The 16,637-nt window shown below is 30.0% G+C and overlaps 2 protein-coding genes across 4 annotated transcripts; one reads left to right on the top strand and one right to left on the bottom strand.

Moving 5' to 3' along the window:
- Positions 1-130: 130 nt before the first annotated feature.
- LOC100741187 (glutathione synthetase) lies at positions 131-3,281 on the top strand. Of its 2 annotated transcripts, none has more exons than XM_033320743.1 (12): positions 131-151; positions 547-730; positions 808-883; positions 961-1,085; positions 1,152-1,194; positions 1,265-1,338; positions 1,395-1,559; positions 1,662-1,815; positions 1,874-1,981; positions 2,083-2,372; positions 2,446-2,619; positions 3,074-3,281. In XM_033320743.1, the coding sequence occupies exons 2-11, from the start codon at positions 555-557 to the stop codon at positions 2,570-2,572; spliced, it is 1,338 nt and encodes a 445-aa protein (XP_033176634.1). In that variant the 5' UTR covers positions 131-151; positions 547-554; the 3' UTR covers positions 2,573-2,619; positions 3,074-3,281. The 2 variants fall into 2 exon arrangements, with proteins under 2 accessions (XP_033176634.1, XP_003489578.1); XM_003489530.3 differs by lacking the exon at positions 131-151 and adding an exon at positions 158-424.
- LOC100741067 (vitellogenin receptor) lies at positions 2,798-16,470 on the bottom strand. 2 transcript variants are annotated; one of them, XM_012385699.3, is made up of 32 exons: positions 16,363-16,470; positions 15,603-15,669; positions 15,383-15,510; positions 14,900-15,043; positions 14,275-14,380; positions 14,032-14,181; positions 13,796-13,912; positions 13,509-13,634; positions 13,079-13,294; positions 12,667-12,838; positions 12,210-12,411; positions 11,916-12,107; positions 11,730-11,850; positions 11,490-11,630; positions 10,953-11,205; positions 10,613-10,815; positions 10,379-10,531; positions 9,957-10,084; positions 9,753-9,877; positions 9,082-9,284; positions 8,205-8,380; positions 6,404-6,648; positions 5,865-6,172; positions 5,461-5,700; positions 5,186-5,338; positions 4,804-4,949; positions 4,636-4,727; positions 3,848-4,085; positions 3,592-3,769; positions 3,210-3,507; positions 3,030-3,150; positions 2,798-2,972 (listed from the first exon to the last, which is right to left on the bottom strand). In XM_012385699.3, exons 1-32 carry the CDS (start codon positions 16,378-16,380, stop codon positions 2,853-2,855), a joined length of 5,280 nt encoding a protein of 1,759 aa, XP_012241122.1. In that variant the 5' UTR covers positions 16,381-16,470; the 3' UTR covers positions 2,798-2,852. The 2 variants fall into 2 exon arrangements, with proteins under 2 accessions (XP_012241122.1, XP_024223439.1); XM_024367671.2 differs by lacking the exon at positions 3,030-3,150 and having other exon boundaries at positions 16,363-16,469.
- Positions 16,471-16,637: the final 167 nt, after the last annotated feature.

Raw genomic sequence — 16,637 nt, 5'->3', positions numbered from 1 at the left:
GATGATCGAAATATTTTTCGGAAATAATGACATGTTATGGTTGTTGCAATTTACATGAATAATTTTTATAATTAATTCAAATAATTTTTATAATAATTCAAATAATTTTTATTTGAAACTGGAAATATATGATAAGGATTTGGATTATCATGTACGTATATGTTTACACACACGCGTAGTTTCGTCTTTGTGTAAAGTTATGTTTAATCATAAGATAAAGATATGGCTAGTCGCTTACCCAACAATTATTTTGAATGATAGTTGATGCAGACTTTAAGTGTTTTTTGTTTGAAATTTCATATATTTTATTAAATTTATATGACAATGGAAGTTTCACGTTTAGAACCTTGTATTCAATTACAATTATCAAGGAAAGAATTAGAAAATGTTGTAGATAAGGCTAAGGATTGGGCTCTTATGCATGGTATTAATTTATAGATGTATCAAACTAATGAAAAAAGTGGCTCATTGTTTCTTATTCTTCAAAATATATAATAATGATTTTATTGAAATCAAACAATTCAAATTTAACTTATTTTTATTCAGGTATTAGTATGCGATCAAAAGTATCCTTTAATAAAAATCAGGTACAAGTTTTACCATTTACTTTATTACCATCAAGTTTTCCTAGGAAAAATTTTGAGAAAGCTAAAGGTATACAAGTATTATTGAATGAACTGATACATAAGGTTGCACATGATAATAATTTTCTAATAAAAAGTTTAAAAAGGTATATAAAAATAATAAGTTGTTTGTATTTGTATTTGTATTTGTATGTGTTATAGAAAACTGTTTTATATCTTTTAGTACAATTGATGCAGATCCATTTACAGCAAAATTATTTAACATATATGAAACTATATATAAGGAAGGATTTAGTCAAGTAAAATACTAACATAATATAAATTTATTTTAAATAATGTATGATGAATAAGTCTCTAAGCAATTTTTATCTTCTAGACTTTAAGTCTTGGTCTACTTCGATCAGATTACATGTTACATGAGAATCAGATTAAACAAGTTGAATTAAATACTATTGCAAGTAGTTTTGGAGGAATAGTTACAGTTACTACTCAGTATCATAAGTAAGTTTTTGTTACAAAGTATGCAATATATTTTTTATGTTTAATCCTAATATAATGCATTTTTAGGTATATCTTATCAGAAGTTGGACATGCGGATAAAATAAAAAATGTAGGTATCTTTCATTATTCCATATTTATTAAGTTTTTCTGATCCTTATTAAACTTTCGACCGTGTTTAGATCCCAGAAAATAATCCAATTAATGGACTCTGTAAAGGGCTAATATATGCATGGAAATTATATGATAATGAAAAGTAAGTAGTACAAATATGATAGCTAAATGTTAAATAATTAACATATTTTATTATAGGGCTGTAATATTATTTGTTGTTGAAAGTATTACTTATAATGTATGTGATCAGAGATTTCATGAATTTGAAATTTCTAAAATTAATCCTGATATTAAAATAATCAGAAGAAGTTTAAGAGATTTGGTATCTGAAGCAAAGTTGGGACCAAATAAACAATTAATAGTGTATGTAATTATATAAAATATTTGAAAAGTTGTTTAGATATTATTAAATCTACTATCTATATCTAAATAAGAAATTATTAAATAATATTTTTTTATTTTTAGCGGAGATTTAGAAGTTTCTGTAGTTTATTTTCGTTCTGGTTATGAAGTTGAAGCTTACCCCACTGAACGAGAATGGGAAATTAGATTATTAATCGAACGTTCAAAAGCAATAAAATGTCCATCAATACAATATCATCTAGCTGGTACTAAAAAGGTATAAAAAATACTCATTTTTGTTTTGAACAGTGTAAAGAATAAATAACTTTTATTAGGTACAACAATCTTTAGCTTATCCTAATGTACTTAACGTACTTTTAAAAGATGATAATACAATAAAACAAATACAAGAGGTATTTGCTGGACTTTACTCTTTAGAATTTGTAAGTATTAGAAAACATTAATTGCAATTGTAATTTATACATATGATCATTTTAATATTACATTTTGAAGCTATTTTTATACTGATCTGCATTGTAAACAGAATAACGAAGCAGAAGTAATCATTGATAATGCTATGTCAGATCCTAAAAAGTATGTTTTAAAACCACAAAGGGAAGGAGGTGGAAACAATGTTTATAATGAAGATATAAAGACTCATTTAGGATCCATGAGAAATTCGGAAGAAAGAACAGCTTGGATATTAATGGATCGTTTTTATCCACCTGTGCAAAAGAATTATATTGTACGTGGTCATAATGAACCATTTGAAGATAATCATTTGGATTTCACTGATGTTGTATCAGAACTTGGTGTTTATGGTGTTATTATAGGGTGTGTAATAAAATATATTTCTTTCATAATTATTCTAGCAATTATATCGAGTGACTGAGTTCTCATTTTACAGAAATAATAATGATATTATATATAATGAAGAGGTAGGACATATTCTGAGAACAAAACCATCAAATGAAAATGAAGGAGGAATAGCAGCTGGAATTGGAGCTATTGATAGTCCTTATTTAATTAGTTAATACAAAAGATATTCGTATAGTTGCGAATTACCGGATATAGTTCAAAAGTATGAGAAATTTATATTATAGAATTATATCTTTATAATGTTAATAAAGAATGTTAAATGATAATTATTATAATCAAATATTCTTGATTATTCTGTTTTTATTAATTGTATGTAAAAGGATATATACATGAAGGTTTTACATATTATTAAATATTTATAAAGTAGGTAAATAATTATGTACATAGTTAAATTTGAGTTTCATTTTAATTTAGCAAAAGTTAATATATATTATACTATATTAAGCGAATATCCTGTCCATTAGTAGATTCTTTAGATTCATCATCTGATTGATCGAAATTGAGAAGTTTCACCATTTGTTTTTCGCCCTTCTCTGGTATATTTTCATTGTGATTCTAAATATGAAAAAACATATATGTTTTCTACAACTGAATATGATGTAAGTAATTTACCTTTTGTATATCTATAATCGGATTAACGTATTCATGTTCTCCAGGTGGTAAACCAGAAATATAATTGAACGAGGGTGTGATCTCATTTCGTTGCTGGTATGATGGATTTTGGAAATGGATACTGCAAGTAGGATAAGAAGCTAATATTTCTGACTAAAAGTGAATTATCAATTAATTTACCTGAGATTATTTTTCTTTGAAAAGCGTGGTTTAATTTTCTGGTAATAAAAGTAGGCTGACGCAACTACGATACATATTAGTACTGAAATTATTACACCAATTAGGGTCCCGTGTTGATAACGAATACTTTCGTTTCTACGGCCAGCTTTTCTCGTATCAAATTTAATTTTTATATTTGTGTTCTCCATGCAAGTACTTCTGGAATCTTTCGGATATCCATTCTGACAGATACATGCGGGTCCGTTGTTTCCCGAAACACACATGTAGCTGCATTTATGTCTCTCGCAAGTGTTTTTTCCTAATACAGAAATGTGAATTTTGAACGTATTTCTTATTAGAAAATAACATAAAATTTTGTTAATCAATTAATTATTTAACTCACCAATAGGTTGCCTCATTGGGTGCGAAATAATAAAATACTTGTCGATATTTGAAATACCAATGGTAATCGTTACACACGATTTGTCACCGTATAATTTGCATTTTTTTACTTTACCAGTTGTACTCATCAACCAATATAAAGAATCCTCGTATATGCTAATGCTCAAAGCCTGATGAACCTATGATATTAAAAATAAGAGTAATATAAACATATAACAATATCTTCCTTGCATAAATTATAATCTAGTAGAACTTACATCTGTGTTTAAAACTATAATACGATTAGAACCATCTAAATTCGAGGACTCAATATTTTTATGAAACGTATCTGACCAATACAATCTGGATCGTGTATAATCAATAGTTAACGCAAAGACAATACCAAGATCTCGATGTACAATCGCTGTTATATTAGTACCCATTGTATTGGATCGATATATTTCCGTCATAGGTCTATCGTAAGATGTCCAAGAAGTTTGGCTCCAAAACAACCACCTAAATTGAATAATAATATATATAAAACTGCTACAAGATAGTATACTTTACTATACTATCAGCACTAAAATTTTATAAATCATATGACTAAATGTTTCAAAAAATTTAGTACCGTGATTCGTATCTCAAATTGCTCTAAAACCTTTGGGATGAATGATTTACGATCGTATTCTTTAAATCCTTCAATTCTGCAGGTAATATATATATATATTCTGCAGTATAACATATATAATTATATATATATATATAATTATATATATTACATATATTACATTATATATATTATATATATTATATATATATATACATAATTATATATATATATATAATTATATATGTTATCGTTTAATTAATTATATATATATACTTTTCCAAATTTTATTTTATATATAATATATTCTAATATGTTGTATAATTTGTAATTTATAATCAAATTATATTATATAATAATAAAATTTGGAAAATGAAATAAATATTTATTTAGAATCGAATGAAATCATTTTTAAATGTCAGGCGCCAAAGAGGTATAAGTTTCTTAATTAAAACATACCCTTCTTTTGGTTCGACGGCAATAGAGACTGCTCGGTTGTTTAGTGGGATTGATACTACTTTAGCACACTTCTGCTGTTCTAGATTGCATACCTGTAAATTAAAATTTAAAAGATTTTCATAGCTAAATACAGATACCGAATGAACGCGAATAATGAATATTCGATACCTGAACACTGCTAAAATAGTCATTATCATTGAAGTATACGTTGTCGGTAATCCAATCAATAGCTAGAGCTCCCGGTCTGCCAAGGCCGGTAACAATCTTTCGTTCCTTGGTCTTCATGTTTATTTTACTTACCGTGCCCAAGATATCTATGGGAGATATTGTATTAAGAGTTTAACAAAATGAAGAAATAAAATTATATTAGGAATTTAGTAAAATGTTTGAATCAAAGCAATAATATGTATGTTGTACATAAAATGCATATGCATGATTTAATTCCTAAGTGAGCTATAGAAAATTCTTTTTGCTAAATCGTTAAGGATAGAATGTGTTTTGGAAAAAAATATTTTATGCATTAAGACAAGTAAATTTTGTTTGATATTACCATTGCTCCAATAGATAGTGTTTTCCCTCGTGTTCGCGTCAATACCGCTTATTTCAGGATTTAGTTCTTCATAAATAACTTGAATTGAATTTAAATTTGGTGATAACTTTCTGATATCAGCACTAGAAACAGTAATTATTTCCATTTGTGATCCTACAATAAAATAATTCGTTACAGTATAAAATATTCACCTATTATACATCCTCTATAATTATTTAATTATTCCAAACGCAAAATAAACAAAATAAAACGTAAGAAGCTAAGTGTTTCTTTACCAGCCACTTTGCATGAAATTTTATCGCTTCGAATGACGTATCCCTCGTGGCATGAACAAGTAAAAGATCCATTAGTATTATAACATACTTGTGAACAAACATTGTTTTTACATTCGTCAATATCTTCGCAGGATTTAAAATCGTTACTCAATTGATATCCATTTCTACAACCACAGACAGGACCAATGGGTGTTTTGTGGCACATATTTGTGCAGGGATTGTACTTGGTACACGCAGTTGCTGTAAAAATATATGCTTTAAATGTGAATTATTGTGTTCACATATTACAGTAATATTGATTCAATTTGTCAATTACTAGAATTGAGCTTTTGAATGATACTTTTATTATTAAGTTACAATTAAAAAAGATATATTTTCATTTCTTTTATCTGCACTGTACGTACCACATTGTCCGAATTCATCGCTTCGATCGGAGCAATCTACTTTTCCATCGCACACATTGGCAAAGGGGAGGCAGGCACCGTTGGAACATTTGAATTCTTTGCAAATAAAATTCGTGCTGATGCCACTTATTTTCGAATTACCACCGTCACAATCTTTTTCATCCGATCCATCCCCACAATCGTTTATCCGGTCACACACCCAGCTTTTATCGATGCATTTCTGATTGTCGCAAACGTATTCTTCCTTTTGGCATCGAGGGCAATTACGTTCATCGTCGTTCTTTGGACAATCTGTAACGCCGTTACATCTACGAAAACGATAGGTTAATAAAATGGACCAATTGTTTGCTTTCTTCATTTCATTATGATGAAAATACACCTATTAAAAAAGGGATATATAAAATTAAATGAAACTCATTGTAATTTAAATTTACTGTACTATACATATACTGAGCAATGTGGTAGTCTTAGAAATTGATTAAGAAAATGAATGTAAAATAATTAAAAAATTAATAAATAATAATGCTAAATTGACTAACCTGACTTGCTTCGGAAGACACAGTTCTGTGTTGAAACATTTATACTGATCTACAGTACAATTGACATAATTTCTGTTACCCGTGTCCTTGCAATATTGTTCATCGCTGCCATCCTCGCATTCACTGATTCCATTGCATTTCAGCATTAAATCGATGCAACGACCGTTGGAACAGGTAAACATCTCGGTTGGACACGCGTTTCTTTGGCATGTTTCGCTCTCGTCGGAACCATCTGGACAGTCAGCCTTTATCCACATGCGGAATTAAATAATTATGCAACTAAACATTTTAACGAAACAGGCTGGGTTTACTTTTTAATTACATGTACACGATGTATAAAAAATAAGTGTAAAAACTACCGTAACGTGATTCTACACCCCTGAATTGGTAGAGATTTGTAAAAAAATATTCAAAGGGAGAGAACATTTCAAAGGGATTATGAGTCGCAAATGTCCCTCCTGTCAGAAAAAAATGTTGAAGTTTTAATAATTCTTAAACTAACTTTATTTGCAGTGCGTTTATATTCTGCAGTCGGATCTCATGTAATTTGCTTAGGAGACGTGAACATAAAAATCGCAAATACTTCGCACTTGTTACGTATGCAAATGTAGGCAACAATGTAGGCAGAAAGATAGAGGCGATAATATGATCTCCAATAATCGTTTTTGATTGAAACTTTTAACATCACTGCTTGTGGATTTTTGTAAGCCCAAATCCTGGCACTTTGTCGATTGAGGATGCTACAAATCGAGGAACCGCTCTCATCCATAAATAATACACGCTCTAAAAAGTGGGCAACTTATATAGCATGGCAAAAGCTTTGTCGAGTAGCATAGTCATTTGCCTGTAGTGCTTGAACGCGGCGAATTTTTTAAAGCCGTAAATCTTTTTCTCTGATTATTCGTCGCACTGTCACGTGATTGATTCTTACTCGATGAACTACTTCATGTAGGTCTAATAGTGGATAAGGATTAACAAAAGTGATAATCAACCTATTCTTCTTTACGCTAATTGATACGGGCTCGATCTGTATTCAAATGCCGCAATATTAATTTTTGATCATCAAATTGTTAACATAGCCGCTGAAAATTGCATTATCATGGAATGTCTCCTGCACACAGAGATTTACCATTATTCCTGTATTCTGATATATTTCTCGAGGTGACTTCTAATTTTTTGTTACTTCGTAAATAGTACGCTACTTTCTCATTAAATGAGAATAATTAAATGTAAACACATTATGAATTAAGCCAGTTTAAGGATTATTAAAACTTTAATATTTTCTTCTGATAGGAAGGGCATTTGCGGTCCATGATCCCTTTGAGATTTTCGTTGCTCGTGATGAGTAGAACACGTTGCAATAAAAAAAATTTGACCTTGAAGATCATGCTAAAGGTTAATTTTTGCACAAACATTTTTTTACAGATTTCCACCGATTCAGGAGTGTAGAATCACGCTACAGTAGTTTTTACGCCTACTTTTTATACAGCTTGTACATTAAACGAGTTAGAATACGTGACCAAGTTATCGTTCTACCGTTTTTCTTTGTTGAGGAAAGTATTAACTACGGTATAATCAACAAAGAGAATGGAAAGTGTAATAAGATTGATTCATCTTTCTCGTTTTCCGTTCAAGTACAATTTAAGTGCATTAGAAAAGTACATTTGCATTGTTTTTAACTTACAACGCATTATACGTTGTTATATTACAAAAATAAACAATAGTGTATAATTTACACGTAAAAAATGAATGTTTCGTAAGGTACTGATATAAAGAAGCCTAATGGAAGGTTTGGACTCACCTCTCCATCACATTTCCACGTTTTGGGTATACAAGTCCCGATTTCGCATGCGAAGGCATCGCCATCGCACTTGTGCTTGTCGCAATTAAGTTCGTCCGAAAAATCGGTGCAATCACTTTGTCCGTTGCACACGAGATATTTCGATATGCAAGCCCCTTCGTGACATTGAAACTCATCTGGAAGATATTAGAGTCATTGTGAATAATTGTTGGCCGCTTGAGTACAACGAAGGCCTTTATTCAGCCTTCATTTTGCATACATATCGAACATAGTTTTTCGATGTTGATGTCTTATGACAAAAGCATTATTCGACTCGTTTTACACGAGTTCCAGATATTTTATCGCATCGAATAAATTGATCAAAAAAGAATCGAAACATGATCTTGATAAGGTATATAACAGAGAATCAATCGGATATTTATTTTTATTTCCATGCGAGAGTCAGAGTTCAAGGAGAAGTATGTGTATAGAAATATAAAAACAGGAAGCAGAAATGTTAACTTTTCCTTATATAAATCGATAAATTCAGTCGTCTTTCTATTGCTTCAAGCTTGAAATCAGTTATGAATAGATATTATAAATTCATTTAATCACTAATAACGTGACTTCAGCTATGATTGCTTTATTCGCGTGTTACGATTGTTCAAGCAAACAACACGATAGTTTTAAACAATATTAATTTATTGATTCAAATAAATATTCGATCTATTTAATAGTTTCATTCACTGATCTCTCAATTTGATCTACATTGTCGTTCGCTTTATATACACAGTATATAATTTATCGCTTATAACGTGTGCTCTAAATGTTTAGACAGTCTTGTTATTGTAGACAATAAGCACGTTATAAATAAGATTTAGTAAGGGTTTTGATTTACTGGAGTCGCATTCCTTTTTATCACAGCCTTCCTCATCCGATCGATCGACACAGTCGTAGTGGGAATTACAACGTTTCGTCTTGCTTATGCAGTCGCCGTTTTTACATTGAAACTGATCCTCGTGCTTGCACCTTGACCAATGGTGTTCATCGCAAATACTTGATTCATCTTCACCGTTAGGACAATCCTGTATTCCGTCGCATCTGAAGTTGCGAAACATTTACAGTTTAATAACGCATGCAGATATTAAATATAAAATATAAATAATAGTTGTATTTTCAAATTTATAGGTATATTCTGCATATCAAAATAAAAGAAGATGAATTCGTATATTTTTATCCAATAAGGGTATGAAATAATTTTTATTGTCATGTTACAGTCGTGAATTAGCAAGTGTTGAACGCCAACGCAGACTGATGGTTTCCATCGTTTAAGTGATCTTAAAATTATAAATCGATTGAACATCGTACAATTCGTTTGATACGATTGATTTATCAAGTCTTATACTAAAAATACAAAATAGTAATTATCCATGAAGTAAGAATTTCAATGATTATGTTTCAGAGATTAAACTTTTATCTATTCATGATTAATAAACATGGAAAGTTACAGAATGCACTTATAAATTGATAAATTCCATGGCTGAACCATTCAAGATAATAATATCTTACCTTTGATGGGATTTTATGCATATATCATGTTCTCCACATTTTATTTCGCCAGCATTACACGCAGTTTGAAGAGTACACGTTCGATTATCTACGTCCAGCATCATGTCGGGTGGACACGCACAGATCTGAAAATTTAAATAAAATATAAGTACAAGGATAATCGTGTCTCAAAGAAATCGTATTATACAAACACTCTAAGCTTACATATGAATCAGCATTAGATAACAGGCACACGTGAGAACAGTTTCCGTTGTTGTTGCGACACTGGTGCTCTTCTATATACGTTTGATGTAAACTTATTAACTGCATTCTATTCAAGTCTTTAGGTACTTCTGAAAGATACAATTGTTTCTGTATAATTGGTATAATTCTTTCTTTTTTATATTCGATTATCTATACGATAAATTGGATTGAATGATTAATCGCTATTTGTATTCTTTATTCTCTTTATATCTCATTATTATTTTATTTAATTGCATAAAATGCTAAGAATGGAGAAAACTTAGTTAAGATTAAATCCATTCATCAATGATCTAGACAATATATTTGATTATGGTTGACGATTCATGTCTGTTGATTAATAATTGATTATCAAAGAGTTTTATAACTTATTTCATATTACTCACCTAATGTAGTATGCTTCTGATATTGCTGTGTGCTGCTTTTGTTGGTCCAATACAATTTATTCGATTTATATTGAGTCCAAAACACATAGTCATTAAGAACAGTGAGACTCACGGGTTCCAGTAATCCAGTGCGGAAGATATATGTTTCGAAACCTAAAAAATTTAATTATATTTATATTTATATCTATATTATAGTCATTAACATTAGTCATTTATTACGATAGAAGTACAAACCCGGAATGGTCGTACTACCAATACGACCAGTGCCTTGATCACTCCAAAACAATAGTTTCAGAACTCTGTCGTAGCACAAAGATATTTTTGGTCCAATTAAATGTGTCTTATTCCCTTCGATCGTGACTCTTGGACCAAGCCCGTTCATGTTCATCAGGTCTATGCGATACAATTCATTCGTTCTGAATACGACCATCATGATACTAAAACATCATCACATAATGATCTTTCCATAAAGATTTTACTATAATGCTTAGCAAATTAAAATAAAAAAAACATCTATATAGAACTATATCGAAATTCATTCGTCTTTTTGTGATTCATGTACAGAAATGATTACTTTTCTTCAGGTACAAGTGCAATATCGTAAGGCTCGTCTTGGAAGTAGAAGATCGTTTTTTCATTGTTGTTCAAGCTGTGGACCTCGATAGTTTTGTGTTTCACATCCGACAAATATAGATTATTTCCGATGTAGTCGAAATCCATTCCACCTAGTATTTCGTTTTCAATAGACATCATGCTTTTCTCTTCACCAGTTTGCATGTTAAAATGGAAAATGTTGTCCCTTAGCTGGTCGCTGGCTAGTAAACCACCTGTGTCGATTTTTGTTCGATAATATTGAAAATATTTAAAAGCAGCAATGTTATATAACTATAACGATATAAATGTTATATATGCTCGATGATTTTTATAGACATTAAAGCGTTGTGATGTCATTACGAGCTTAAATAAAATCACGTTAAATAACATTATTCGACTTTGAAAGGTTTCGACCGCGTGTTTAGAGCAACGGATATATATTTATTATATGAAATATCATGGTTTGTCTATTGGAATAAGTAGGATGTTTGTCAATAATCGATTATTAAAGTCTTACCAGTGAGAGGATTATAAACAACCTCAGTGACGTGATTTAATGTGTCGCTGGTAGTAATTTTCGGTTTTCCCAATAGTTCATGATAATAGTCTATGAATGTACTTCCTGCTGCGATAATTAAATGCGTCTTCTTCTTAACCGCTGAAATTTATTTAATTCGTGTGTATATTTATTTAATTATTAAATATCAAGTTACGTCTTATATTTAATTCACTAGTTTACAGCAATAATACAACTTACCACGGCACGTATGGTTATCAGAATTTAATTCTTTGTCCAATGTGCAAGCGCAAGTATAGCTATTCGCTGAGTTTAATAGACATAATTGAGAACACGGGCTTGAATTGCAGGGATTCGGCATCTATTATCGAATATTGTATCATTTATTTACGAATAAATTGACGAGAAAGAAAAAAATAAACGTACCTTGGGTTTTAAAACAGAGTGATATATGTGTATGCCATAAATAGTACTGTTTGTAGACACTAAAACTTCCCAATTTTTACCAGTGAATTTATCACATGACTGTATGGTATTAGATATCCAATCGCTCCAGTATAACTTATTTTCAAATACAGCCAATGAAAATGGCCTCTTTGCTATATCTTTTAATATGGCCTAAAACGGTACAAATAAAAAGCGAATAAATAATTTTTACTGTAATTATCGATCTTCAGACGAACATTGTTCTAATGTTCGGTGTAGAAATGTGAAATATACCTTTCGATCTGTACCATCCAGTCGTACCGATTCGATTACTTTTGCTTTAGCATCTATCCAGTATAATCTTTCATTCGCGTAATCGATAGATAAACTGTTTGGCAATTCTAAATCTTTGCTGACTAACACAGTGTTATTTTTTCCATCCATTCCTGCCCTCAATATGCATGAATCCATGCCCCATTTGGACCAATACATTATACTGGAAACACATAATTTTATTATTTATTTTGCACTTGCAAAAATTCTTTAACTTGTGTTACTTCTTAAACATTTAATTACAGGAAGTATAATAAAAAGCTGATAAAAACAAGATATTTTATAAAAGTAGTAACATAAAATTTTATAATTTTTTTTTAAACAGATATTTAGGAGATTGAAATACTTTATTTATCCAGATGCTGAAAATACTTTTGAATCTCAATTATTCAGTTTTTTACGTTTGAAATGCACTTACCCACTGGACGGTAATAAAACAAGACCTCGCGGTTTATCGTTTTGTTCTTTTATTATAACAGTGCAATAAGAACCATCATTGTTACAAACTCCGATATGCATATAACCACCATCCGTGAAATATATGTTGCCTGTTACCCAATCTACTGCCATGTCATCGGGGCTGCTCAAACCTTGAAGATATATATATTTTCTTATAATTTATATATATTATACATACATATATATATATACATATATATATATATATATATATATATATATAAGAAAATGAGCAACAAAGGAAATAAGTAACGTACATGCAAACTTCAGATGTGAGTATCAATCTGATCTAATAAAATTAAAATTTTGTAATAAAGTACAGTAGGAAAGATTAGAGTAATTTGAGAATACGATTTATATGCATAATTTACCTGCTGTAACAATGACCTCTCGCTGCGAACCATCCTCTAAACTTTTGATTATCGCTTCGTTTCCGTCCTCGATATCGGACCAGTATACATTATTCGCATCTAAAGAAATAGCCACGGCGTGTTGCAAATTTTGAGTCACCGGATAATACAACCGAGAATTGAGATAAATACCACGGATTTCAGATTTAATTGAAAACATCATCAAACCTTCGCCACCTGTGGATGAACAGTAGAAAATAGATACTAATTAGAAATACGTAGATACTTAGGAAAATGAGGCTCTTTATCTTTCAAGAAGGTATTTATCTTTCAAAACTTTTCCTTTTTACAGATTCTATTTGTTCTATTAGTCATAGAATATAGAACCTATCACAGATAAGAATTAAATTTTTAAAAAATTTTGTTCGTACAAAGCTGAGAAAAGATTTACCTTCGGTTTGACAAGTTCTTTTGTCATCGTTCAGACTGTAACCAGGTTGACACGAACATGTATAAGATCCAACGCTATTGATACATTCTTGATCGCAAATTCCGTAATTATTGCACTCATTCACATCTATAAAATAATAGATATGTATATAAAATAACTTTGTAGTTTCTTCTTGATCATGACTTTAATAATTAATTCGAATCTAAATCAGATCTGAATATTTATGTCTGTAATCAACCTTTAGTTCAGTAAAAAGAAAAAATAGATTGTTAATCTTTTATCTTTACCCTCGCACGAAGTCTGGTTGTTCACCAACTTGTAACCTGGTCGACACGAACATTGAGCACCTTCAGGTGTTTTCCTGCAATTATGTTGACACTTTGCTTCCTTGCACGATGCATCAGCTATAATTTGAAACAATTAAACCTATTACTGTTAAATTGCCAAGGCTTGGCTCAAAAATTGCCATCACTCCGACTTTATATTACTGAATCGAAACAATATCTCCTTCACTACTACTTACCCTTGATACATGCATCTATATCTTCATCTGAATTATCCCCGCAGTTATCCTTCTCATTACAGGTTGCGTTCAGAGAAATGCATCTTTTATTTTTGCACAGATATCGATCGTATTCGTTGTTACATTCATCGACTGGTATCATGTAATTCTCTATGGATTATAAAATAGTAATATAAGTTTGAAATTTGTAGATCTTATTTAACATCAAAATATAGTTTAAGGAAAGAAAAGAAGAAAGATTACCGCATTTTTCTTCATCGCTCTTATCTGGACAATCTGGGATACCGTCGCAAACCCATTCGTTTCTTATGCAATGGCCATCTTTGCATTTGAATGCGTCGCAATTTACCTGCAGTAATTGAGAATATATCGATTAGAAGAATATTTGTAATTCGTATAGTCTTCAAATTAGTAAGTCAATCTGCTGTTCCAAAGAACCACCTTGTAATATACGTAAAGTCTGATGTACAATAAAGTATTATTATTATTGTTGTTGTTATTGTTATTATTATATAATCTTCAAATTCATTTAGGATATAGTATGTTAAGAAGATTAAATATTTCACTTTTGCGTTCAAGTTACTATAAATTGAGGCAAAAAGAATATATCTTATTAACATCTTTATTGCTTAAAATAAAAATAATAAGTAGCTGATCAATTATGGAATGCTTGATACTTGCATCATATATAGATGAAAGTTATGAATAATTGTAATAAATTTCTCCAATTTGTAATATCGATTGATATTTAATCTAATTTATATTATAATTAACATAAACAAACTTATATATTTTTTCATTCTCGGAGTACCGATCTAGGAATTATGCTGTTATTTGATAAGAAGTCAAAATTTAAATGAGATCTCACATCTTTTACACAACCATCGTATTCATCACTGCCATCGGAACAATCTTCTTTTGTGTCGCAGAATTTTTCTATCGGTATACAAGTATGAATATCGGAACATTGGAACTCGTCTATAGCGCAACGAATCATTTCAAGGTTTTGAAGCTGAAATAAAAAAATTGATTCTGTTATATATTAGAAGTATAATATAAGAATAATATATATATAATATAAGAAACCATTTCGTTGTAAAATATACAGTTCCGAATAAAATAATAATTTACAAGATAAAAATAAATATATATGTAATACAATTATATAATGTATAATACTTTATCGACTTATGGAACATATTGAGAAATTTCAGACGTGGAATATTTTGCAATCTCTTGCAAATAATTTTAAATTATTTAACTATACAATTCTCTAATAATAAAATATATAAGAATAAGCAATATATTATTATAAATATTGTTTTGATGATAATTATGAATTAATATATACTTGGTAGCCTTCACAACCCGTTTCGTCGGAACCGTCACCGCATTCATCTTCCCCATCGCAACGGAAGATGGATGAAATGCATTTTTTGTTCGAGCACAAGAAGAGATCCGGTGGTTCGCAGCCTATAGCTTCAAATTAAAAAGTAAGAAAAGTATAAATTAGAATGTGCTAGAAATAAATTGTTACTAGATCTAATTGTAATATGTACGATTAAAGTTACCTGCGGTATCGGCGCGCGGGTTGAAAATGCTTACAACCAGAAGTACGAATAATCTGCGATACATAATCTGAAATAATTTTTGTCGAATTAATTTACATTTTTATTAAGCAATCGAAAATATTTTCCTATTATTTTAAAGTCTTCACCGGCATAATTTGTTTAATCGTTAGAATGCCACGGTTATCGTAGAAAACTAATTAAAAAATATTTGGTTTTTACATCATTGATACAACAGGTATGAGAGCAAAAGTTCAAGCGTTACAACACAATGAAGTAAACATAAGTTGAAGAACGCAAGTATAATAGAATTTGAGGGTCAAATCATCATCGTATCATTTTTCGATGGTTAAAGTCTTTTCAACGGCACAAATGTTCCTTATGTATTACTAATTGTATCTTCTCATTTATGTTTTTTATACAAGTTCAAATATTATAAATGCTTGAGAATTTCGTAAATGACACAATATGAATAATAAATAAAATACTAATCAGTATATCCGGTACACTGACAAATGTAGATTTTAAGTATATTATACAAACTTAGCTCTGCAAAAATGATATCACAAGCGGAAATTATTTTCATTAAATTAAGTAAACTTTGTTTTAACTAGACCAACCCCTAATAAAAATTACGGAATCAGATCTGAATTGGGTACTCTTTATAATAAAACTGGCGAAATTAACATTTTATAACATAATTGCAAAATGGAATAGGTATGAAAGGTTTTTAAAATAAAATATTTCTTTTCGATATACTTACGAGAGGTGTTCTTACCATTACGACTGTTAAACGAAAACTAAGGGCCGTTACAGAGACCGTACCAAAGTTGTGTAGTTGAGGTCGTTTTTCTAATAATACACATATTGTTATGAATGCCTCTGTGTAAGTTATTATACATTAATATAGATTTCATTCTATTCAGACTTTTGAACGGGATTAAATCATAAATAAGAAATGATTTACACATATATAAATTATTTCTTTTTATGTATATTCATTAAATTTAATACTAAATTTATTATGCAATATATTAT

This window comes from Bombus impatiens, unplaced genomic scaffold (assembly GCF_000188095.3).
Source record: "Bombus impatiens unplaced genomic scaffold, BIMP_2.2 scf_0343, whole genome shotgun sequence".
Taxonomy (NCBI): Eukaryota; Metazoa; Arthropoda; class Insecta; order Hymenoptera; family Apidae; genus Bombus; species Bombus impatiens.
Note: the sequence above shows the minus strand (reverse complement) of the source record. Positions and strands in the feature narration are given on the sequence as shown.